Raw genomic sequence first — 27221 nt, 5'->3', positions numbered from 1 at the left:
AGCAATACAAAAGATGGTTAGCGCCTCTTACAAATGTAAAATACAACATATATGCCTGGAGATGAATAATTGTAACAGTAGCACAATTAATAAATCAATATTTGGACTTATTAAATTACTGTACGTTAGCTGCAACAGTTCATCGATCCGCAGGTTGTGTGTGGGGTAAAGTGGGGGGTAATGCCCTCTTCCAAGACATCTGGCCAGCTTGGAAGAGTAGGCCAAAATAGCTTCTACAGGGGCTTGCTAGATCTCCCTCTAGTAGAGGCCCTCTCGCAAGGCTGCGCCTTTACCGTCACCACCTACATTTTTATTCATGTAAGCAATTATATTACAGTTGGATGAGTCCTCTTTCCTTTTTTGTCGCTCCAAATGAATATGATCAATAATGTCACTTAGATCTCATGTTTTTTCGTGAGTGTGGAAATTACTATTACCTGTATGACATTAAAATGTATTATACTGGTGCATAATTTATATTAATCACTTTTCCATCATCCTTAAGCAATATCTACGATTCCCAGTGCACCGTTTTGTGGTAAAACAGGTTAATGATTATTATGATGATGACAAATTTATACCATCACAGTAACTGCTGTCTTGAAATTTAATGAGCTTTTTTTTTTTAAAGGCACATTTCATCAGCGCTACACATGCAATAATCACATTTTACGATTTACCACAATACAAAGATATTGAATTTTTATTGCAATGACATGACGCTTTTCTGAAGCCAATCATTTACAGTTGTGACAGAAACTGCCAGTATAAATTACTCAAGCTGGAATATACACACAGACGCACATACAGTCGAAAGCTGTGTTATATATGTCCAATAAATTAATAACAAGGTAGTGTTGCACATGCTTATACAAAAGTGGATCTATAATATACATTTTACAACAAGGTGAACCATAAAAAAATCTATATGTCGGTGTAGTAATTTGTTTCAATAATTTACCATAAGCTTTTAACAGACAAACCATTAGTGAAAGTGAAAGAGGAGGATGCCATAAATGGGAAAGGGAAGGGTTAAAGGAGGCTGACTTTTCAATGTCCAACTACGGTCCAAAGGGGACTTCATTCAGGGTCACCACCGGCAAAGCCCCCTCCAAGTCATGGGCCCCCACAAACCACTGAAGCAGCTGCGTCGGTACACAACAGAGCGGCAAATGAGAGTCTCCATTAATTACGCCTTTCTGTAGCTTGATAAATTGACACGTCATACTGCAATCTGGCCGCTACTTTTGTGCACCGGCAAAAAAAAAAAAAATCTGCCTTATGCGTGACGAGATTCCCCCTATAATTATTGTAGAACGGAGGGCCTCATTTGGCACCAATTATCGGCCAAGAATCCAAGGGACGCTTAGTGTGTGTGTGTCTGCCGCCAGTAAAGTCATTACAAGCGGGCCGTGATTTAATTTTTCATTATTACAATCAGCACGGAGGCTGGGTGACCTAACGCAGGTTGTCAACACAGCCTAGTTAATCTCGGCACTGAGTTGGATCACATGTGCTACCTGTGGCGGATAATGGGCACGTCTGAAAAGAGCTTGCCAGCACTTAATCATTACCTGTGGCTCGCAGAAAATGATTATGTGACTGCACGCCCTGCACACTGCGCTGCTATATTTATGGCCGCGCACGAGCGAATGTGACAGAAGCAGAGGCACGAACATGACACAGCACAGGGGAGGCAATGGGGGGGGGGGGGGGGGGGAGAGCTCCGGCAGTTTGCTTCAGGACAAGAAACACTCAGTGCAGCCATTAAAGGCCGTGTAGAGAGGCTCGTTCTGTCACCGTGGCAGCGTGCTGCTCACTTTGGAGAGAGAGGGACGTCGAGTCGAGAGAGAGAGAGAGCGAAATAGGTGCGGATAAAAAAAACCCTCCAGCTGCCACTGTTGTGTTTACAATTGAACTGATGACAAAACACTGCCCTCCGCCTCCCAACAACAACATCAGTGAGCGTAACGAGGCTCCGTTACGAATTTGACTCTACCGCAATTTTTTGGTTAAAGTGATTTAATTCCAATGCAAGCGGCAACGCATATTAATTCACAACGCCTACTATTGCGCGTCCATAAGGACGTTCTGACCGAGGAGACGGAGCGACGATTGTAGTGCGCAAGAGGCTCGGTGGTCTGTTGCATCGCCGCGTCGCGTTGGGGAGGTTTTCATCCAGCAGTGGAATGACCATGGCAGATGGCGATATTGTAACCGGCTCTCCCGTGTGCTTTTGGGTTTGTTGTACCGCGTGTTGACCGGCACGATGCCCGGCGTTTTAGCTTCACGTGCAAGGGAGCTTCCTCGGGAACTGACGGTTTCGGCATCGTAGATGCCCGGCAGCACCACGAAATAACACACAGCACACCCGTGAACACCCACGGAGCAGTAATTGCGATTGCTATTTTGTGTTCTTTGCGCACATTTGGCCACCTGGATCCGTCGATGTAACCGTGCCGTCCCCCCCCCCCCCCCCCCGACTTACGCGGAATTTATTTTCTTTCTCCCTCCTTTCTACCGTGTAAATGTGGTTGACCTTCAGGGACCAATTTATTGTACATCAGTTGGGGGGGGGGGGATCAAGACTGGATTTATTTCATAAGAGTTAATACTGGCTGCTTCATGCCTGAGCAGTCTGCTGATCCAGTAAACTGCTAAATGTAGTGTGATAAAAGCTCAGTGTGCGTGAATGTTATCCATTAGCACCTTATCATGAATGGTTCATGATTTCTTGACGTTCTCAGAGGGTGGCGACTTTGTAAAAATGTTTTATAGAGAAGTCCGAGAATCAATAGTCATCGCCGATTTACACAAGTGACGCGCTTTGGGCAATGCGAAAATACATTTACTGAAATGATTAATCCTTTATATGAACCTTCATACGGTGTTGGGGGGGGGGCTCACTTTGCTTTGTTTGTGAACACCATTTGAAATCATTTCAGCGAAGCTCCTCCAGTGTGGTTAGTAAATACTTTTGCAATTAATATTAATACGGTACAGTAATCTATCGTCTCTCGTCCGTAGACGTATTCCATTTGTTTAGTTATACATAAATATGCGTAACCATCAGTGACTCAGTGTGCGTGTATAATATATACCTACGAAGCATTGCTTTGCTTTTTATAAAGTAAATGTTGGAAGTGACTAACTTATAAAACACATCATATTCCTTTACGGTGAGCATTTGTATGAATGCAAGATAATTAAGATTGGCCCATTATATGAACTAAAACCACATGCTTAAGTGGTGATTCACAGGCATCGCGTCCATGCCCATGTGTTTTGGAAATGCACGCTCCATTGTGTACAGATGCTACCTTGTGTACCATTTAGCATGCCCAAGCCATTTTGTCTTGTTGCAACCTGCAGACTATGTGGAATGGAATTCCGCGCACTCGCTGTGTCCATTCATTACATTCACATTCGCGTTCTTCATCCGACGCAAGCTATAAGCGAAACGAAAATAAAACAATATTTCTCTCACCAAGTCTTTTAGTTTTTAAAAGAGTTCCCCAAGAACAATCGCAACCCCTCTCCAACAGTGACGCAGTTCAACTAATCCAGCAACGATGGGCAATGAAAAGATTACGCGCTAACAGCACCAACTGCAAACAACAGCGACCACAGAAAATGAACGACTTTAAAAGCGCACAAATACGCTTATAAATAATACCTGCACGTACGAACAACACCCCCCCATCTCAAACAATGTGTCCCCTTCTCCACCAGATGGCAGACATTGAGTCAGGTGAACTGCTGCCCGAGGCCTTCAGGTAAAAAAAGATGCAGGTTTCAGGACAGAGCGGCCGGTAATGAAAAACACAATGCACGTGTGGGTGCGCAAGTCACAGCGGAATTCCACAGTTGCCCAAGTTGCCAGCTGCAGCTTCAAGAGAAAGCCAATTACCAACAATCCAATAAAAAATTTTAAGGGGCATAATTTATTTTTGACCAAAAAAAACAAATAAATACTTTAATAATGCCACTGCACAACAGGATTTTTTTTTACACCGTTGGAAAATTAATGACAGAAACGTAGGCAAGCAAGGGTTGATTGTAGAGCGAGATGCACACTCTACCCTGCGTGCTACGCTTGTTCCACCAACGGCGAGACGGTGCAGCAGACGGCTTGTGCCTGCTACATTATACATTCACTGCATGGATTCCCTTGACTTAACGTCTTTTTAATCTCTGCTTCTTGCCCAGCTCATGTTGCGATGAATATGGGGACCCCTCGTTCTTATCACGCTGCATTTAAAGTGCCAATCATTCGCAGAATCGAGGGCTCGACGGGCAACGGGAACATCCATTAAAACAAATGAGCAGCAATCAAATAATGTAAACCGACATCATCTTTGCGTAGCAATTTTAGCACATTTACCACCGTGCATTGATACTTGGTGGTCACTTCCTAACTGTACGCGTACACAGATGTGTACAAAAAAAAGACCGTGAATTCTTTGGCGATATCGATAAAGCGCACCAACGTGTGTGTTTATGTTCTTTTAAAAACATTGGGACTGCTTTGTGGAATGTGAGGGGGGGGGGGGGTTGTAGGGAGTTCAAGTGAAAATAAAGTGGGAGGGTGCAACTGCAGGCAAAGCTTTGGCCACCATTCCAGATACAATTCATAGCGCTATGTAATGCCAGTCATGAGACCAGCCTTGTCATGTGATGGCAGCTTGACACGAGTCAAAACGACCCTCATGAATTACTTTAAAATGCCACCATTTAACAAAGCACCTAATTTTCTGTGCTATTTGTCGGACATGGATGTTGATGTTAGGGGGGGGACACACACACCTTCATTAGTTTTTATTGTTTTAAGGATTTACGAATGCAGCGAGAGAAAAAAATAAACACTTTACAATCACAGCATCAGAGATCATTAAAACTCTCTATTTTTTGCACGCTTTACATCTCTGACCACAACCATTTTTTCTTGGTCTCCTGCTGAAATTCAGTCGATGCTTGAGCAGTTTTGACATTTGAAACATTAATTTCTTATAATTAACTTTAAACTTATTGTAATAGCTTAAAGTGAAAATAGGATTTTTTTTCCATTTGGCTTTTATATAAAGTTTTTACAGATACAAGTTTGATCATTGTAGCCGTAAACATGTTTTAAATAAGCACAGATAGTATATATAACAAACAAAAAAATGTGTTAATGACAATCTCATTGCATATTCTATCATTCTTTAAGGAATTTAAATTTTAATGCTCATGAAATCTGCATCTTGGTTATGATTCTCGCCTTTTAATATATCTGTGATATAATGGCAAAAATCAGCTCACTCCTCTGTTGACAATACAATGGCCTATTAACTCGTATGCATCGTCTCTTTCAAATCCGAACACAGGTCGGCACGCGTAAATGGAGGGTTTAAATGATTATACACGGCATGCTGTCCTTTCAAAACCTGTGCCAGCAAACATTCACTACGCACAGGATGGATTTTTAACTGGTCTACACTTTCAAAGCAGAGCCACAAGCATTTCTCTAAGTTCCCATTTTGCCGCCGTATCAGCCACTATAGCTCTGCGTCTGCTGGGACTCGTATGCGTCGGTTTGGCTGGCTTCAGCCATAGAATCTTTATATAGAGCTCGACATTGTTTTGTGTGTATAGCATGGTAATGATTATTTCACTCTGTTGTGCTATCAACCCAGTGTGACCTAATCAGGAGTCACCAAGCCAACAAAATATCCAGGCGCTGCAGATGCCCTGTTCCCCAGTTTTTCTCGTTATTAGTGTTAAATTTAATAACGTCTTAAAAAAAACCGGCCACCCAACCGATATGACGGCATGCATTTTTAAAGCTTTGCCTGGAGTCAGCGGTGTACGCGGTGTTACCTTTTTGCCAAAAGAGCCTGGCACCGTGGCCAAATGTCAACAGCGGCACAACTTGTGCGTCTCGTGCAAGTAGTGGCTTGTCTCCCTTCATAAACTGTGCCAACTGATTCTCACGGAATACGTAGACGTCCCTCATCGCAATCCCAACATCTGGAACAATAACCATTGGACGCACTGCTCTGTGGGAATGCGGCCATGGCGCGGGGAGATCGCCCAGTACTATCTCCAGGCGTGGCAGTTGAAACAACGGGGGGCGATCCTCTTGAATTCCCCACGTCAACTCCTCCAGAAATGCAGAGCATCCTTTAAGGTATCAACTATGATTAAATAAATCCAATTGTTATTCTCATCGTTTCCAAAATTAGGCAGTCGCAGTAAAACTAAGCACACACACGCGCGCGCGTGCTTGGCACTGTGACGAGTTCATCCATCGAGTGTCTAAACCTCCAGATGTCTACCGCAACATTGGTAACACCCTTCATCGCTCTGAGCTTTGACGCAGTCCCAGGTGTTCAACCAACAACATCGCGGGTGCGATTGCAGATAATAATTATGTTATATGTGCCGATGAAGATCACTCAAGCCTTTCGGTTTACCAAACTTAACCGTCGAAGGGATACGTGGCTAACATTTCAACTACACAATTCAAACTGCTTTTCAATAGTTTACATACATATGCTTTTAATATAAAGCAAGAAAGCTTTATGGACAGCTTATATTAAAACCACTTTCAACGTACGAATAGTTTTGAAGACACCACTTAATGTACAATACTCAAATACAGTGCGAAAAATAATGATCAATTCACAAAATAGGAGCCATATTTAAATGTTTACTCGTAAAAGAGTTGTGTCGTGAAATTGAATATTGTAAATCTGTAGGTTATTATGAAGCAACAATATATAGTTCCCGTATAAAGCATCAGTTTGATCATTAAATATACAGGCATGAGCCATTTGTGCATCGATGCGTTTGCTGATTAATTCTGAATCATAGATGCACAATTATGCATCAAATGATCGATTCAATAAATTCTTATGGCTCACTATACATGCATCAAATCGTGCACGTGAGAATCGGTTATCAACAGGTTATGAGAATGATATGGGAATATTATATTTAGCCGAATGGTATGAACGACTCTGGCCAAATTAGACAGACATTTTCTTTGACAACCAATATTAATGAGATGGCAGGATCGGGAGAGGCTGCGGAAGCTTGGTCAGGCCTTCATCTAGTAGTAAATTGAATATGGCCACCGACGATGATGATGATGATGACCATGAGGACTTAATTGTCACATCTTTGGCCAAATAATATCTGTAAACATTTCAATCGTTGATGGCATGCAGCCACCACTTTTTGCTCAAACTGGGGCTTTTTCAACAAGGTGCCGTCACAGCCACGGACAGCGAAGGTTTAAAAACTCAGCCGCTACAAAGCCCCCGCGGGGTTTTTCACTTGCGGCCAATTCACTGCCAATGATGATTGGACGCCTCCAAACTTCACGACTAGCAAGTACGGTAAATTACGGGTGAGAGGGAGGGAGAGCAGGCTCAAGCCATGCACTTAAGCTGAGGAAAAGTGCACGGAACAGTGCTTTGTCAGCTAATGGCTCATCAGCCATTCGAAGGCAGAGCACCTTGGAATGTAAGGGCTGATTAATGAGAGCGGAGACGGGACCACTGGGTTCAGCATGAGGTCATCGCAAGAGATAAGTGTATCACTCTCACTGTTCTCAGGCAAGAAAACAATTTTGTCCTTTTAAAAAAAGGGGAACAAAAATTAAGGCGGCATTTGCAAGATCAGGTGATAGATTCTTTGAATGCCGCTATTGTACGCTCAAGCAAATGGACCTCATTGTCTGACTTTATATACGGACCGCATGGATATGAAATATGTGAGAAAAATAAAGTGTTAAAACAGCTGGGTAAAAAAATATGTTTCAATAGCTTTGGCTCAAAAATGTTTTTTTCAGCCAAAGTTATTGATCTGCTTGTAGAAGATCTCAAGCGATCTTTGTTTTGATTTGTTTAATAAACTGAAACATGCACGGCGGCATGCTCGACCAGCTTTTAAGAATTCAACTTCTTCACATGTGCCTTAAAAAAACACAAATTGGCTTTAGCCAACCCAATGCGCCTTTTCCCTCCAGGGCTACTGTTAGCCGAATGTTGCAAAAGGTAAGACAAGCCGGATAAGCCTCCCTGTTCTTCAACATAACCCCAGAGGATCCGCGGGACCAGGCGCTGTGAGTAAATGTGTGTGTGTGTGCGTGCGCACGGCCAGTTTGGCACCGTCGTTCCGTGTTCAACAGAAATAAAGATCGAGTGTATAACAGCAATTCCTCTCGGTACTTAAATTATATGGTGCTTGAGCCGCTGCCCAGAAAATGGCTTATCGGTACTACCTATGGTGGCAAACGCGAACAATTATTTTCTCGAAGCATTTTATCTACAGCCAACAAATGTGTAGGGTAGCAAGGTCACACCGTAGTATCTGTTTTGTGAAGAAAACGTGATTAACAGGGCACTGTATTATGTCCGAGGGAGAATTTCATGTTTGGCGAGGAGGGAGGGAGGGGGAGATCCAAATGACATACGGAAAATATATGAAATATGAAAATAAATTCCAAGTATGCGTCGAATAAAACAGTATGTACGCTAAGATTATTTCTCCACGGTGGACACTGGCAGCAGTTGCCACCCCAAGTGGTAGCGGACCAACTCCCTCGGCTCGAGGGCGATGAGTCAACGGTGGCCGAGCAAGTGCCGTCGGCAGTGGCAAGTGCCGTCGCCACACTTCGATCCCGGCGCTTGATTCCCGCAGATCGAGCGGTCTCCGTGGCACGACATTCTCTAAGCGAGAGTTTCTCTGCACCACCCACGGCGGGTCCAACGAAGCGAACGGGCCATCGGCAGCCAATGCTCCACGCAGAATGTGTACACGCGGCACTTTTAGTTTTCTCTCTCTCATTGTTGTCTGCAATCCCATCCAATAAACCTTCTCTTTTTTTAAACGTTTTAAGGAGGAGGCTGGTCGTGAAGCCTCTTGTTTATTTACCCGAAAGTTGGGTCTTTCCCATACGCACATGGCATCAACAAACGTAAATCTTTAACTGATAATTTTTTTGCTCATCATTTACCTATATTTGTGACTCGCCACACAATTGATTTCTTTTGTCAAGTTCCAAAAACAGCGATAAAACTTAGAAGAATCCGAAAGCTGTTTCATTTCTATTCCCGCTGTCACGCTGTGTTTTTGCTTGTTTTAACCAAAACACGCATACTTTATGCGGGACAGATTTAGAGCTATTCTCCCTGCAAAGCATAGCTCAGCACTTATCTGCACACGACGTGTGTAAATTACTGGTAATTCAGTAATAGGGAGGCAGAAGGTAATATTTTAACCTTGGCACAAACGCAGGGTGGCAACCCTCTTTCTGCACGCTGCAAGCTCGCAGGAATTCTCCAACGCGACGACTTCGACATCGTTTTAAGCAAACGCCGCAAAATAAAAGAGAATTGTTGAGTGCGTGAAACCGTGGCATATGTTAAGCAGTACAAAAATTATCTATTACATAAATCATTGCATGCATAAATAATAGTTCACAACAGGACACTGTACGGGGTTTGAGGGGGCAGGACTGTCGCCCGGAAAATACCTTAAGAAGTTAACCCCGCGGCTCTTAGAGGGAGCACATTGATCTTCGTATGCATCTTGTACTCTTCAATTATTTAGCTTTTAGGTCCATCAGCCGCCGTCATTAAAGCGGTCTATTTTAGGGAGCGGAGGAATTTCGATACCTGCGCAGTGAGGCCCCCCGGTCGATAAGCGCAGTGCGCCCCCCGCTCCGCTCCTAATGCGCTGCCCCGTACGATCGCTAGGCATTCGTCCGAGCCGTGCAGTCAGGGTCATTGCTGGCATCGCCAAAGGTGACACCGATGTGCCGATACATTACCTCACCCAACTTTCACGGGGCGAGATAATGTAACGAAAAATACCTTGCCTAACAATACAAAAGCTTCCCTCAGCGCGTTAACCCCTGCCACCAAAACAAGAAAACTTAAATATATATATTACAGTATGACAAAGCTGTGCGCTGAGCTCATAAATTCACAACTCAACCAGTCGTAAATAAATAGATGTGCATAAATTAATAAGAATTCCCAGTTCTGTGCCTATGAACGCAATTCTCCGGCTTGTATATCCGTCATCCCCATGCGGCAATCACGCCTTGCACCCATCCAATGTTGTACGTGCACGTACAACCCCTTTGCCAATCCACTGCTGGATGAGGACCTCCCCACATAAATACAGGTTACGCGGGTTATCCAACCGTGCTTCACCGTGCTGGTCAGCGTGGGTTGGTAAAGGCGGGAAGCATAGATTAACACAACGATGGATTTTTCTGCATTGCCCTCTGCTTAAAACATAGCCCCTGCCACATGAATGAGGAATTTCAGCAACACCTGTTTTGCTCATGCTGGTCACCCATCCAGGCACTGTCCAGGCTCAGCCCTGCGTAGCTTCAACAAATCCTGGGTGATTTGGTCATAGGCAATCTACTTGCACACACATTAAATAGAAATTATATAGAAGATTAATTGGCAAGATGAATTGAACGCAGCGGGCACGTGAATGTGAGTGCAAGCCCTTTGTACGGTGGCGTTAGTCACATGGAGTGATTAGTTCTCATGCAACATCAACAGAGCCGTGGGGTCAGGCGTGTAAGCACTACGATATTGATGTGTGTAGCTTAATATGAAGAGGACTACGGTGTAGGTTATACTGCGTATTGTTCGGCCTGATTTCCAACGAAGCACCCACCGCATAGAGCGAAACGTCGGACATGGTGCCGAGTAACATGCGGTATATCGTAAAAAGACATCACAAGGGGTACCAAGACGTATTTTACACTGTTGGGCCCTGTCGTGATGGTGGGAAAAACCGGATTATAGATTTCACACTGACATAGAGGCCTGACACAAACAATGAATGCCCTAGCATCCACGAGAGAAAGCTGAACTCATATACAAACACGTACTGTGCAGTTGTTTTAAAAGGACTGATTGTATACATTATTGAACGTTCACTGTCTTGGGTGTGCAAACATAATATCGCCAAAAACACAATGGCAAAGAAGTGCAAGTGCATGACAGGGTTACACGGGCTGGAAGCACTCTGCTAATAGTAACAGGGACACATTACAACTATTGACGTAAAGAATAGTGGAACGTTAAAATACTGCAATGTTTAAGAAACCAGTCTCGAGGTTCTATGCTTAAACAAACCCTGCAGGATAACATTGGTTTGGAAAGGCACAGGCCAATGACTACAAATGAATGTTATCCATAATGCTCCACAATCACCATATCATGAGTTTGTGCACGGTATTTAGGAAGTGTTGTAACATTGCAGTACAATCTATTGCGCATTGTGCTGAGCTACCAAAGAGCGAATTGATGAGTGATTTGAAAAATCAACATGAGGATCAAACCCAACCCACGTATAACGCTGCAGACGCATGATAATGAAACAATTATTATGCAAACTTGATTTGAAGCTTTCGTAGTTTATTTTCTTTCGACGTGACTTTACCGAAAGAACCAAAGAGTCATTCTTATGCAATGCAGCCTCATTGGAAACATTGCCTCAACATTCCTTCACCATGAGTCTCTTAAGTACCAGTAATTCGGTAAAGATAGCACACGCACAAAAAAACAAACAATTCCCCAATACTCGTCAGACAATCGACCATTGCATTAATTATTTACTGGGTTATTTCTTTATTTAAAAAAAACAACAATTTCAAATATCTCAAATTAATTTTAGTTTTGCTTTGGATGCAAACCTGCCCCATGGCACGCTTTACACTTACACGAACAGCACGTGACGTGTTTTGGCAGAGGTTTATTGTACAAGTCACCCCACCCCTTCTCCCTCCAATAAACAATAACTAAATAATAATAATCCCCTTCATAAAAGGAGTGGGGGGGGGGGGGCTATCCCCTAGCGAGCCCGGATTCCGTGGTCGGTTCCCTAATGTTGAGGGTGCATTGACGCTGGTCCTTGTCGATGGGAAAAAAAAAATCACAAATAGAGGTTTAGTTTTCTTTGACCCTTTCTGGCAATAAAAACAAGCAAACAGCAGGTGTTAAGGAGTTCAAACAACAAATAGATATTCTAGACTTGAAGCTTTCGTGACTGCAAGGATTCATACTCTTAGGTTTTTTCGGTAAAGTCACGTAGGTAAAAAATTTAATAAAAAGTTAATAAAAGTAATAATGGAAATAAAATAAAATAATAAATCAAGACGTTTCAGAGGCAACACAAGTCTCCGTCATCAGGTGGGACTGTCACAGCTAAAATTACCCCACTTGATGCAGTAATTTTAGCTGTGACTGTCCCACCTGATGACGGAGACTTGTGTTGCCTCCGAAACGTCGTGATTTATTATTTTATTTTATTTCCATTTTTACTTTTATTAACTTTTAATTTTATTTTTTACCTACGTGACTTTACCGAAAAAACCTAAGAGTAACAAATAGATAGCCGTCTCTTGGTGTAGGGCCAATCAGTTTCAAGTAAAATGCATAGATTATAAGACATTTGTGTACACGTTTTTGCCACAAGTACGTGTGGTTAATGCCGACTTGATGCCTTGCGAAAGGCAACTGTTTGGTCTTTGAACATCTTAACACAACTTCTGTTTTATTGTCAGAAAAGGGTAAAATCTCGACTTATTTATTTAATCATTTTGACACTGGCAAAAAAAATGTCCCATAAATATAACTGCTCAACGTGTTGTTCTTCCCTCCCTTTTGAAATTCCCACTGCATCCTGGGTTGTTCTTGTATGACGATCAAAAATGTTTATGTAAAAAAAATGGGCGGGAGGGGTGGGATAGGTGGAGGTTATCGGCCCCCTTTTGGAATTCAATGCCATCAATTGACACCGCTATCACTTCCGGCATGAGCCCCTTCGTTCCCATTCGTTGATCACTGACGTTTGCCTCACTACCTCTGGGTAACTCTGCCCCCCCCTCACCCTGCCCCTGCACCCGTTTATTTATTTATTTGAGAGCAACCTTGGCCAAAAAGCTTGAGAATGTGCGTCCCCGTGTTAGATTCACCACACCGCCAATGGCACAGAATTTCCACCGCAGCTCGAGATGACGCACTTCCACTCTCGATATTTCGGCATGTCGCCTGGGCACATGGGAACCACAGTCACGAGAGAACAACTTGTACAGTGACCCTCAACGACTGCGCAAAAATTCCACGTTGGCGTTTTTTGCCATTGCACATTTTTATTGGATTTTTTTATTTTTTACAAAATACAAGATCCGTATGCTGCGACGTGAATATTTAAGCAACGTGACGTTGTTCACGAATGGGAAGGAGCGGCGGCGGTTTGCTGTGGTCTCGGCTAGCATGAGTGGTGGACAGACATCCAAACCGGTGATGTCCCTCCCCCCCCCGCCCTTCAGGCAACCTCTCCATCAACACCCTTCACCAATGCACACTGTTTAACACTGCTTATCGTGGTGAAGTATGGTCAAGCAATCCCCAGGATCGATGCGATGTGTGGTGAACCTTTGTCAAGCCGGGGATTGTCAAAGCGCTGTGAGTTATTTGTAAAATATGCTTCAATTGTGGGAGAGTAACGTGGAACGCATTCTCTACGTTTGAAAATTATCAATAAAAAAACAATTATATTGATCACTTTTTGCATGCACAACAGGGTAATAAGCTTCTACGGCAAGCGGAAAAGAATTCCCCCTTGGCCAAGTGTTAAGAGGCTATAATTAACTCATATTTGATATAGGAATGAATGATTTAAGCTAATCGCATGCCATTGTGTGTTTTCACATTTCAAGGTTCAGCGTTGGAATCTCACACTTGTCATTTCAGTTTAATGTTATTGCCTGAATCTGCAGCATATGATCATTTGTATAAGTACTTGAAATAACGATGCCTCGTGAATTTAACACATCACAGCCTTTTGCTCACGCCTGTAGAGTACGTTTAACCTCGCAGTAATCGCTATTCTCTTCTTTACATTAATAGCATGGCTTGGTGGTTTGGATATCTTGTGTCCACTTAAAACGAATAGTATAGCGAATCCCAAGCCTACAATTTAAACCTTTGTTACATGGTATTTTTTGTTAAACATCCTTTTAGCTTCCGCCTTTGTCAAGATTGAGGCTCGTTTGCATGCTCCTTAACTGTTGCAAGGATTCAGTGATTCGATCATATTAATTTAAATGTTTTAATCCAAGGAGGTGGCTGGGTCACTCAGAGGTCAAAGTGCTGATCTGGCATCGGAGAATGCCAGATTTGAGAACCTGTGTTCAGATGTGGGACAGCCGCCAGTGATTAAAAAGTTGTTCTCAAACGTAGAGAGCTGATGGTCCCAGCCCGGTCACCAACGACTTCACGTAAAATTCCGTTTAGCGTTTAGAATAAAAAACGAAACGAAATATTTGGTGTGACTGTCAAGCGACGATCATTTATCTCAGGGGGTGGATCAGAAAGAACTGCCTCCTGTTGTGGATAAGGAACCACTTGAAGAGATCTCAGAAGCAGTTTTCCATGATCCCTTCTTTCACAGGACCATTTTAGAGCAATGGGGTAATGCAATGCTCCGTGAGAGTTCTGAACGGATTCTTTGTCTTAGGACACGAGGCTCACAGCACAATTGCCCTCACGTTGGTGACAACGGCAAAACTATTTCTCTATCTGAGGCCGGGTACTTCAGAGTAAAGTGAGTTTCAACTCTGGAAGTAACAGAGGTGTGTACGACACCACTGCTAATACACATAATTACCCAGGGCATTCTACACGTGTGCGTGAATTTACATCTGCAATCCCGGTTTTTAAATCTTAATTTTTTATTGCATTTTTTAGTTTATTATAATTTACCTAATTGCTACTTAATTGGTTTTATTGCATCAAATAAAACCAGTGCGATGCATTCCAACACATCAAAAGAAGTCTTTGGGTTTGTCACATGCGGTTAAGCTCATCGCGAGCAGTTGCTATAGGCGGACAGCTGCTTTTACTAGAAATGTCGAGCAGAATTTCCTGGCCATTCATTTCTACATTGATGGGGTTTTTCTTTACCTACATTTTTTTTCTTTCTGTGGGGTTATTTCCGCTGACAGAGAGAGAGAGGATTTCTGTTTGGGGACCCAACAAGTGCAAGCTTTGAGCATTTTCCTTTTCTTATGAGGTTCTTTTTTTTTTACTACCTAGGCATACACACCTATTACTGTGCACGAAAAGTATTCCTTCCTGCCTTTTCCAGCAACGGGCCCCCTTCCCTAGCCCTCCTCCCCCCTCCCCCCCCCCGAGGGGCTAATGCATGCATGGATCCAATGAGCCGAGCAGTTTAAAAACCACATAACCCAAAACACCACCTGAGCTAGGGAACTAAAAACTCTGACTGAGGACCACCTGGCACCGAGCTTTGAAGCGTCTGACAAAGCCAAGTGTTTTTCAAGCTTCGGTTAGGTTTCAAAACGGTCCTGGGAGGTGCCCCTATCCTAAGCCTTGACGGACACTTGAGCGTTAATAATGTTAATTTTTATAATTTCCAGCGATTCATCAATCCACTGCTGGATGACAGGCCTGCTCCCTCCCCACCCCACCACTCCCCTCCACCACCGTGGCGTGTCAGTCATGGGGTTCGTTTGACCTTACTTCACCACGGTGGTTGAAGCGGGTGGGGGGTAAAGGGGACGCAGCCACCCAGGACTGCCACGGATATCACTCGGGTGCTCTAGCCACGGCCGGGAATCGAACCAGGGTGGTCAGGTTCGTCGTTCAGTGCACGGACATCTGGGCCAGCACTCGTTCGAGAGCTTACTGGCAATCAAATGTTACCTTCCCAATTGCTGCACCACCGAATATTCACACCTCCCAATAGAGCCCTTTGTTTGCTTGTCAATTATAATGACAAGCTACATCGGTAAGGTTAATTTTAAGAAGTCATCGGCTATGACTCCCAATTAGCCAAAGGAAGTACTTAATTACACTACTCGAAGGGAGCACCACACTAAATCACTTTGATGGCATGTCACAATTTCTCACGTTTTTTCATAATATGTGTAAACAAGTGTATTTTAAAGCATTTACATATCTGTACCTACGCGATGCAAATACACTTTCCCTTCCACGAACACAATCGTCAAAAAATTGTGACGAGCAACAAAACGGTGACATGGAGATGTAAATATCTCACTGTAATTTCATCACTGGTCATAACTGTAACAGCATATTATAATTGTTTTGTATATGTCAAAAGGATTGTACTAGTGTGATGAATTGAATGTATTACGTACCGAAGTAACAAAACATAAATTCACATATGTTCAAGCGGGCTCTAGTGCTCCGTAAAATACAGAAGAGTGCCATCTCATGGGTGTAATAAAGCCATCCTGACAAGTATATTTAACTTTATATGATCATGAATGCAGTACAAGGTAAAGGTGCAGCCCTGCAACTGCTTGCTCACGCAACTGCTGGCGGAACGGCCACCACTTTCAATCGGGTTCTAGGGGGCCCCTGTAGAGGGTATTTTTTGGCCTACTCTTCCACGCTGGCCATCCATCTTGGGAGACGTGAAGTATATACAGTAAAGTCAATCAAGTGAGCTTAAGCGAGCCCCCCCCCCCACCCCCGAGAGGGTTTTTCAGAATAATTTTCCACGCTGACCAGACGACTTGGAAGTCATGGGAGCACACCCACACACTTCTGCCCACCACACATGACCTGCCTTTGAGACCAACTGTGATGTACCCGTTTACACTGCTGGGAAAACAGAGTGGCTGTGGAGGGGTTTAAGAAATATCCCCATTGTGTCAACTGTTGCGGCAAAGAGATTGAACCGGATGCCTCTGGTTTTTGCCAGAAGTCCAGCTTGCTGACCATTACACAGTGGCAGCGTGCCTCGTGAACATGGCAACAAAATAAAACGTACAAAAAAACTGCCGTTATCATAGCCGACTACACAGTAGCCGTGATATGAACTAATATATACGGTATACCTTCAGCACTGCAGAATGTTACTGAGCAAACGTACGACTTATTGTGTTTGCAGAGCTTGCCCAAGAGTGTTTTATTGCAGATGGCAGCTCAGATGTATAAATAAAACCGCAGTCAGGTGAGTGGGTGCAGCAGGAGGTCGGGAGTATACGGAGCACATTTATGATGTGTCTGGCTATTATTGAACAGAGCCAATAAAAAAAGAACACAGGCCTATTATAACAATAACGGCAACATTACCGACACATTTTACACCCTAATCATAAAAATACCGCATTAAAACACTGCCACTTCAGGAGACGTACGTAATAAGTGACAGGTCAAGCAAGACAAATAACAACATATTTTCTCAAGTCAAGAGCAGACGGAATGTTCACTAATATTCAGCCAAGCAGCCATATGCATGGAATGGGAATGTGTTTTAAAGCAAACTGCAATTATGAAAAAATAAACATCATGGATCGAGTATCATGAAGGAATTTGTAGTATACGATAATAGTTGAAAACAGGATTAATTTGCCTTATATGTCAGGCGACGAATGTGCAATCGTTACGGGATCTAGAGAACATTTTGGTGACGTGTGTTGTAGCATCAACACCATTGGCTCTAACCATCTCTTGTGCGGGGTTTTTTTTACAGATACATTTGCACTTAAAAATTGTAATGTGTGCATGTGTAAACACGATTGTGTGGCACAGGCAGCCAAATGCATGGCTTGCAATTGCAAGAGTCCGACTTCACATCCAGGCCGGAGGTCGGCAAAGCCCACGAGTATCAATTTGTGGGGCAGTTCACATCGGTTGCGCTCTTGCAATACTTACCTCCAGCATAGGAATGTGGAATTTCCACCACTGAAAGCAGGATATGACCACTTCCCCAAGCTGAATTGATCAGGAAACCCACTTTAATTCTCACAATTTATCAATTAAAGACTTAAGGGGATTCTAAACAGTAAAGCGGCTTTTCCCATGGATATACCTGCCAAAGAAATGTGGACTTTTAAGCACTGCCTCAGCAGGGCTCTTAACATGATATAGGCACGGCCCCACTCAAATTAGTAGGAAATTAACTTGTCCCAGTGCAAATGTTTAATTTAAGACGAAATAAAACTCTTGTTTTAAAACTATTGTTGTATATCACAAATGCTGAGCACACAAAGGCCCAAAATACCAGACGGCCAGCAAACAATGACTGAAGGTGACGTAGATAACGATTCACGCACGTTGCTTTGAGCAAGGTTTGACAAGAACTTGGGAAAAACAGATGGATGGGAGGGAATTCCCAACGTCGAACCACGTGAGTGAACACGCGCGGAAAGACTAGCGCTGCGGCCGGCCGCCGTGGAGCTCGGACGGGGTTTGCGAAGGGCGTCGGGGATGTCGCGCGGATAAACGCGCGTGCGTACCTGGAGTATGTATCCCCGGACGTAATCACGCAGTGTCCAGTCCAGGCCGTGCAGGATCTGCAGCACCTCCTCCTGCTTGAGCACGCTGAAGAGACGGTCGAGGAGGATCTTGAGGCGTATGGGCACGGCCTGCGTGCCGTACAGCATGAGGCTGCTGATGTCGAACACCACGTTGGACTGCACGATCTCCACCTGCGTCGGGTGGTAGAGGTGCTGCGTGCTCAACTTGTCCAGCGCTGCACACGCGAGCACGCCCAACAGCACCACCCACCACCGCCGCAAAGGAAAAGGCGTTCAACATTGTGAGCGAAAGGACTTGCGCGTTTTGCCGTCGAATGATTATAATGATAATAACAGCGACAATTTCGGTAGCGTCCTGCTGTGGTAAGCTATTTACAAGGGTGCTGATGTCACAGCGCTGCACGGCGTCTTATATCTGAGATCTTTCTGGCTGTTGAGGTATCGACAGATATGTGAAGAGGTCGGATAAGTGAGCATCCATAGAAAACGCTGATTACACCACGCACAAATAGGTCAATGGATAAAGTCAAGCGCGAACTACGTTACACGTGGGGAAATGCTTCACTGCACTCGAGAAGAGAGCGCATGTACGTGAGATAAGGAATGATTTGCATGCAAATAACTGTCAAGTCTGCTGTTTAACATCACAGTACAATGTCAAGTATCTGACTCACTCGACACTCTGAAGTTAGAGGCGTACGTATGATAAGATCGGATGTGTGGACACCTATAGAAATTTGCTTCACCAGCCCCGCACTGACCAGTGTGGTGACGTTCGGTCAAATAACCCCTTGACCCGCACGGCATGAGGAGGCCGTCACCTGGCAGCGGATTGACGAACGGGCCGTTTTGTGTATGGCGAAAATAACGATTAGCCGGTACACAAAAATACTGCCCTGGGTGTTGGTCGTTAATGGATCTTGGCAGATGCGTGACAGTCGGTTTACGCGATGTTGTACCGCGCTAACAAAAAAAAGGTAACCGTTTTGTTTTCCCATTGTGGATTGCGCGAGCGGTGGAATACTTCACACGTGCGAGTGACCTTTGCGTTGGGGTTTTAAAAAAACCAGGCAGATGAATAAGTGACGTAAAAAAAATGCGCTTATGTGCGTTTAGAACTTAAAATTGAACTGCTCAGATTAACGATGCTGATAATTTGCGAAGGTGAGAAAGATGATCCCTTAAAATAACGTGCAGCTCACGTGGCCCCCCCGTCGTTTATACGGAGTGCTCTTGCCAATAACATCTGGCAACCCCCAGTGGCATTTGCTTTACGAGCATTACTCTGGTGATGAGACCCAGAAGGTCGAAACCCGTCCAGAGTTTGCTGACTGACAACAAATGCTGCTGCTGGTGTGGAAAGCCAATAGGCCAATGTGGTCAAATATATTTAATAATTCCCATGCTATTTAAGGGATTTTATGCTATCTTTATTTTAAATATTCTTCATAATTTTACTTCTTCTTCACATCTACATCATCATCATCATCTTCTTCTTCTTCTCTCCTCCTCAATAACGAACTTCTGAATTCTAAAGCAAGATCATAGTTTGAGTTTGAAATTATACATCAATCCACCTGACACCCGGCTTCACGGACCAGTACAGAGGGTGTCGACGTCTCCCTACGTGCGTCAGATTTGTACCGCGTGTTGATCTGTACGATGTCCGACGTTTCACACCATATGCTGGGAGCTTCTTCTTGAAATCAAAAGCTCCCAGCATGTGGGGCGAAAACGAAAGACCTCACGCGGAACAACTTATGAAGTACGTTTTTGTAGCCAATACAATAATCCATATTTATTTTTGGGTCCAGAGCATGTAGTCGTTTTATGCCAAAATTCTTGCCATAATTCCTTCACTTCCCGACAAGATTGTCACGTTTGCACAGATATTATAAAAACTATGCAGCAGTGTAAAGGGTACTTGTATGATGTATTTAACTAGTAGCTAGCAATGCATATTGAAAAAACTAAACCTTTTTAGTTGCATTAAGCAACGTACATTATGGTATTTAATTGAATTACACGGAGCAGTCATGTTCGCAAAGTGTCACGCTGATAATGACACATTTATGTTGCCTTAATAACATAAGTCTGTCTCAATTTGACGCGTGCATCAGCAGAATGAGAACACACAACAGGTTACAAAGCGTCTTCGCAGCACCGCATCAAATGCACCGGCTTTGATTAACAAGCACATAAAGTAATTATTTGTTCAAATAAAATCAAGGCTCTAATCATGCTGTAGGTGTTTGGTTTTTTTAGTTTTTCAACTCAAAGGTGAACACTTTTATGATGTTGTATTGATCCTCTCTCAAGGTTGGTGTGCCGCAAACGCGCTGCGAGCATTTTTTTTTATTGCTAATGACTGCAACCACATTCCCGTTTTACGCAACATGCGCACTCTGCGCACGATTTAATAATGACACTAAACATGCAATATGCTAAGCAGACTCTGCCATTCTGCTAAATGCGCGCGATGTACACTCCCATTAATTTCGTCTTGTCTTTGTATCACACGAACAAATCACCAGTGCAGACTTCGACCCTAACACCTCCGGCCGTGGCTCTCCGTCCATTTAAAGAATGTCGCGTTTTTTTTCTTTTGCTCAAATGCTGGAAATCCACACGATCATCACGCCTCTTCGCCGTGCCTCCCTGACATGCGAGAGGTCTGCTCTCGGCAGACTTGCAAGTGCGAGGCCGGTGCGATGTCTGGTCTCGGCTAGAATCAAATGTTTATTCTAATTCTAACACGCGGCGTCTGAAGGCCTCGGAGGTTCCTTCTTGGAACACAACTGTTCCCAAGGCCCCCTCGCTTGCCTAGCTCTGTACACACACACACACAGATCTCCCCTGGTCTCCTTTGGCAGCTTTCCCTGACTGCGCTTGCTTCATTCGTTCCTAACCTCTTCTTGGCTTTATCTCAAGCTCTCACAGCTAACTTCACCTGTAAGGAATCTTTGGAAGCCCCAAATGTAAGCAACGTGATATGATCTTTTTTTTTGGTGGTGGTGGGGAAAAACTTTTCAACATTAGGAAAATGGGAATATGTTTTAAAAAGGGTGCTCAAGAATGTGTCACTTTGTTTAGAAATTTCAGCATGAAAAAAGAAGTTTTTAAATTTCCACACTTAGTATTTTGGCTTTCCATGAATTCGCTTCAGAACAAATACTCCTCTCATTCAGTTAGGATGTTTAAAAAAAATGATCGTACAAAGCAATTTTATTATTATTCTGAAGGTAGCTAATGAGCCAATTTACTTTGTTTAACTTGTTTTAGAAACACTTTCTGCAATTTCAACGCATAGAATATTCAACAGCTGAGGGAAAAAAAAACCCACTCCGGGCAACGTCGGAATAGTCCAAGCCAGGCAGAGGATGATGTTTTTATTTTCAATGACAACAAGGCGTTTGCACTAATTGCGAGCGACAGCCACATGCCAGGGTTTTGGGTGGATCGAGTGAGCCCGGGATGCAAACAGCTGTTGTGCGCGATCATCGCTGCATATCAAATCAAAACAGGGAGGCAGCAGATTTAAATGGTTTTAAATACTCATGAGCGGATGTGCGAACAAGCGGCGCGCAAAAAAAAATCAGGCAGGCTGTGCCGAAATATGAAACGACAGTTCTAATTACACGGCTTTAATTGCTGTAATGAAGCACATGTTTGCACGCAAATAGCAATAATGGAATAAACATTGCTGAAGTGGTCCCCCTCCCTACAAGGACTCTGCTGGGATTAAATGTGCAGTTAGATGTCAAAGAGACTGGCAATTTTTATTTACCGGGTACTTAAAATGCAACGTGCGATTGATGCGCAAGTGTGTGTATATATATAGAATGCTTTAAAAAAAAGTAAAAATTAAATTCATAAAGTAAAACAAATTCCACTCTGAAAATGTTTAATGTACACGTTTCATAAAATGCATTTCATGTCTAAATGCACCTAAAAATTTGAGAGCTTATTTTTTAATCAAAAGACAGTAAAAAAAAATAGCAAAGTGTAAAATTTGATAGAAAGTCACCGAAACAAGACACTTAAGATAACTTTATATCAACACTACCTACACACAGCAGGAGAAACATTTGATCATAAAACATTTTTTTTATAACCTTGCAGAAAAAAAGTATCATTAGTAAGGATGGGTTACTTCAATACATGAGGATTAATTTCAACTCAACCACTGGTAACTTTTTAATAGCTCAATTTAAACTTTCAAAATTGTACCACTTCAGCATGATCCACAAATCTCAGCAGTAGGTAGTAGATTCAGCAGAAACTCTTATATTCCCATCCTCTACGTAATTTTTCGGATGTAACAAAAGTCTGCTCGGCGAAGGTACATTGTTGCAGATTAAATTACACGAGAGCAAAGTGTCCGACTCGAGCAGTGCCATTTAGGATCCTTTACATTAATTATTTACACGCCAGGAAAAAATATTTGAGTGAGAAGATTTTCAAAGGACGTGAAGTGGTACAAAAGACAATATTAACATTCTGAGAACGCTAATGAAGTGATTGTTCTAATGAACATTAAGAGACATATTTTTTAGGCCACGTGAAGCACAACAACCACATATGAGAGATGGATGTGGCTTAAGGAACAACGCAGGATGTGCGGCTATGCCTTGTTAATTGTTTTGTATTTGCACTTTTAAAAAAATGTTGACAAGGAAACCAGACATTTTAAAATAACAATACAGATATATTATTGTTCAATCCCTTTAAACGGGCATTGCCTGGAAGAAAGGTATGTTAACAAGGTGAATGTTAAGGGTCACCTTGATGAATACTGCAGATAGTTTAATAATAAATTTACAAGCATTTGCTGATAGCTAATGGATGAAAGCCTCCTCGTGTCGGTCCAGTCGGCAGGGGTTGTTTGACCATACTTCATCGCGCTGGTCAGTATAAGTTGGGTGGTGGGGAAGACTAGTTGAGATGTAATTCGCCACTGATTTTAGCCGTGGCTGGGAATCAAACCAAGCTCGACGCATCAACAATTGCCCCACAGCTTCACCCCACAAACACTCCCCCCCCAACAGTCTACTAAATAATTACATGAAAAACTAAATTGCAAATATCGATGGCAAAATACTGCATATCTGAGTGAGGAGTTCTACAAGCAGCAGCTCTGCCTTAGACGATGCGATCATCCCGACGTCGTTTATCAGCGTGAATAAGAAATCGTACAGGAGCAAGATCGTCACGCATCGCTGAACAACGTTCAACTCAATGGCACCCTATACTGGGGACATGCGCGTCCCTTGTATACACGCAGATAACAGCAGGCGTGCTCTGTGCAAGACTGACTGACGATCTCAAGCAAGGTAATTTTCTTCATACATTAAAAATATATGTAAAAATCGCCTGAAACATTGGTCTAATGTGCATCTGTCCTTTTACAAGGCATTAGATCAAGAGCAATGCTTCAATAGTGCAGTGGTTAGCACGCTGCACTATGAACCTGGGCTGTCTCATTTCGATTCTCGGCCGTGGCTAACATCAGTGGTGACGGATATCCAAACGGGTCCTGGACACCCCTCAAATTCACCAGCTCGTACGGATCAGTGTGATGATCAAACAGCCATAAACGGCACGGGGTAAAATCCTGAACATCCAGCAGTGGCCTTGCCAAAGCACAGTAAACTATGTGATCGTTAGCAGTCTGTTATAGAAAACTCTATACGTCCAGAGCCACTCGTGTCATTTCGTTGTTATAGTGAAAATGGAGAGACGGGAATTCTTACCGTGGGCCACCCAGCCATGCTTGCACTGGTCGCACGTTCTGATGTGAATCTTGCCCGGCTGGAAGCACTCGCAGCTGCAGTTTACCAGTGTACAACGAATGGCCTAAGCACGCGCACGGACAAAAAGCGCACATCTTTATTACGGGAACGGGTTGGAAGGAACACGCGGCATGATGCTCATACGCCGATAGATGAAATGTGAAAAAATTCCGTACGGAGACAAATTGTCAACGTACAGTACAGTATATATATATATTTTCATCATTCCATTATTCATGTGTATGCACAGGCACAATAAAGGGTTTACGGTTTAGTTTTTTTGAAACACACGCCAAATTTAAATGAAATTTATTTTGGCAGGACAATTTCATGGAATGTATGCGTGGGTGCCAATTGGCACACTCTGAGACACTTGATTTTTTTTCAGTTATAACCTTTCCGAGAGGCTGACGTTCAAAACATTTGTTGCTCTACGACATAATCGCCCGCAGGTTTCATGCTCTTACGTCCAATGTTCGCAACGGAAAACCAGCGCACGGTGCGATGTCAAATCGTATGCGATTGAAAATACCGTAGCGATAGCATTCATATTATTTGCATTTATATCGCACCCATAATGTAATCAAACTTCCCTAGAGTGCAGTTTATTCTTTTTTTAATCCAGGGGAAACACATTTTTTTTTTTACTAAATCCTTTAAATACAAGAGTTATACATTTTCAAAGATTCGCAAGTGAAGCCCTTGGACAAACGCACGATTCAATGCACTTTGTCAAAGGTCGCTTCAAAAGCACGTGTGTAGAAATCCAAGACAATGACAAAGACCCCCCTTGCATAGCCTCAACAGACTTTTTAAGACAAGTGCTGTTCAGCGAGCACCATTCACATCGAGTATACACCAGCAGGACATCCAAGTGCATTCAGAAATGTGAGCCGGTGTCCATAACATAGGACTTTTGTAGAGCAAAATAATAATAATAAAAAGTATAGGGCAAAAATAATCCACGGGAGCACGGTCCCTCTCTAGATCTTTAAAAGGGAATGCCATGTCTGGGCACGGAGGACCCGAAAGTCTCCATTTCCCACAAGTCCCCACCGGTGCCACAGCTGTCACATAGCACGCGCGGCGACAAGCGACGTGCCGCCGAGTGACGCCCGCTCCTTCGGGGGGCAGGGGGGGGCTCCTCCCGGCAGAAGAAGCAGCAGCAGCAGCCCCCCACACCCAACCCCGTCCGCCTTGGCCGCGTGACACATGAAACGACCGCGGGGAACGACATCTCTCACTGTCATCTTCTCAAGCAGAACCGTGGCTGTCGCAACGACGACGGCGGCGGCGCCGCTTCGTACGCTGACCCCCCCCCCCCCACCACTGTGACCCCTCTCCCCTCCGCTCCCCCACAAGCCTTGCTGCCCCTCGAGTCAACAAACAAAAACTACAGGCTTCGCTTTTACTCTGTCAAACCTAATAAAACGAGCACAAAAAAACTTGCCGAATGTTCCTTATTGCCCAGTTGTTTGTTTTTTTTTGACCACGCGCCGGTTTCTCCCTGCCTCTGCATTGTAACGCGCACAACAGATTTCAGGGATGACACTCGCATTAAAGGCAAGTGGAGTGACGCCGGGCTTTGTGCCCATCACGCAGACACGCCACCCTTCCATTAGTCAACCCTGCCTCCAGCTTCCCTATGGCTATTCCCACGTGGGTTCGTACGATTGACATCTACGACTTGCTTTGACGCACTTTGCACTACTGAGAGTCGCATCGCCCCCCCCCCACCATCACCCCCGTCCCTTGCTCGCTCCTTGCTGAGAAGCACTGCATGTGTCTTAGCTGCCAGGACTCGGGTACAGGGCAGGTTTACGGAGTCCAGTGGCGCTGCGCAATCGACACGCTCCGGTGTTGCGGTTCTGACGTCGTAATTACAGGAACTATTGGGCCAGACGATGAGGGAGGAGGAGGGGGGGGGCAGCCGAAACAAAATCAAACACGCAAAAGATCATTTTGCAGGGCAGCACGCTTAAGTGCGAACAATTTCTCAAACTTATTTATGCACGCGCTGCGCGCTTGGGCGATAGGCACAAAAATGCGATGCGGAAAATACCGCGTCGCGTAAGGTGGTGGCGATCCTTGTTAAAGTACAAGAATCGCTATGATTCTTCTGCGTAAAGCTGGAGATATGAACACATTTCACACGTGGCATTCACAACGCTTGAATGAATTCAGCTTGTCTTCAAATAATATTAGAGTTATTTTAAAACATCATCACTGTTGCCTCAGTCTGTACCTGTCAAACTTTATTTGTAATCGCATCATATTGCATTATTCAATAAAGCAGTGTACATACCTGATCCCCAGCGGACTGATTTAATTATTGTATGCCATTACAAATAAATGCAATCGAGTATTTTATGGCCTGACCCATTTTACCTTGCAACATTATGAACAGTTGTTAGTAATATTACAGCAGCTATATATCATACATACAGTTACAATTCATATTACTCGAGTACAATGCTACATTTAATTGCATTTTTCTGGAAACACCACCGTCAAGGTATTACATTGCTATGTATATAAAATATGGACTTGTCTCATTGAGGAATATATATGCTTACACAACTGGCATTGATGTATACAACTAGCATATGTTTCAACAAATGCCTGCATAAATCCTCGCGCGAGTTTTTCTCTCTCTAAAGTTATGATTTTCTCCCGTAACAAAATTACTGGCCATCAAAAAAACATCGCCAAATCACTAAATTGTAAAAACATATACAAAAAAGATCCATGTTTCTTTGAAAAAAATAAATCATATTTTACAGTTATATAAAAAAAACAATTCCCAACATCTGCTCGACTGCAGACGTATCGGACACACCGCGAGTACGCGATCGAAAATGCGCGAACATTTTTCCATATTACAGAATCACAGTAATGAGACACGTGACAAGCTGCCAGACTATTTGACACAAATTGACCTGAGCTCATCCTTGGAAGTTTTTTTTTCATCTCTGGCAACGGTATCCCACCAGGGCAAATTTGCCATGGCGAGTACCCTCACTCATCTATATCTTTACTTGTGTTGCAAGAAAGCCCACAAGCCCTCCCGGTGACCACGGAGGTTTTGGAGC

The 27221-nt window shown here is 43.5% G+C and overlaps 1 protein-coding gene across 11 annotated transcripts in view; it reads right to left on the bottom strand.

Annotated features, from left to right (window-relative positions):
* Positions 1-27221, bottom strand: part of LOC133346595 (zinc finger protein basonuclin-2-like) — an 86651-nt gene that overhangs the window by 10621 nt on the left and 48809 nt on the right. For 8 of the 11 annotated variants that reach the window (XM_061558265.1, XM_061558264.1, XM_061558270.1 and 5 more), the window contains 2 exons: positions 24091-24193; positions 18317-18552 (listed from right to left, as the gene is read on the bottom strand). In XM_061558265.1, the coding sequence (XP_061414249.1) occupies positions 18317-18552; positions 24091-24193 (339 nt within the window). The remainder of the gene's footprint in view (positions 1-18316; positions 18553-24090; positions 24194-27221) is intronic. The other 3 variants (XM_061558272.1, XM_061558274.1, XM_061558275.1) reach the window with 1 other exon arrangement.

Source organism: Lethenteron reissneri, chromosome 24 (assembly GCF_015708825.2).
Source record: "Lethenteron reissneri isolate LAM-NWPU_2019-01 chromosome 24, ASM1570882v1, whole genome shotgun sequence".
Lineage (NCBI taxonomy): Eukaryota > Metazoa > Chordata > Hyperoartia > Petromyzontiformes > Petromyzontidae > Lethenteron > Lethenteron reissneri.
This window is presented reverse-complemented; position numbering and strand designations above follow the sequence as displayed.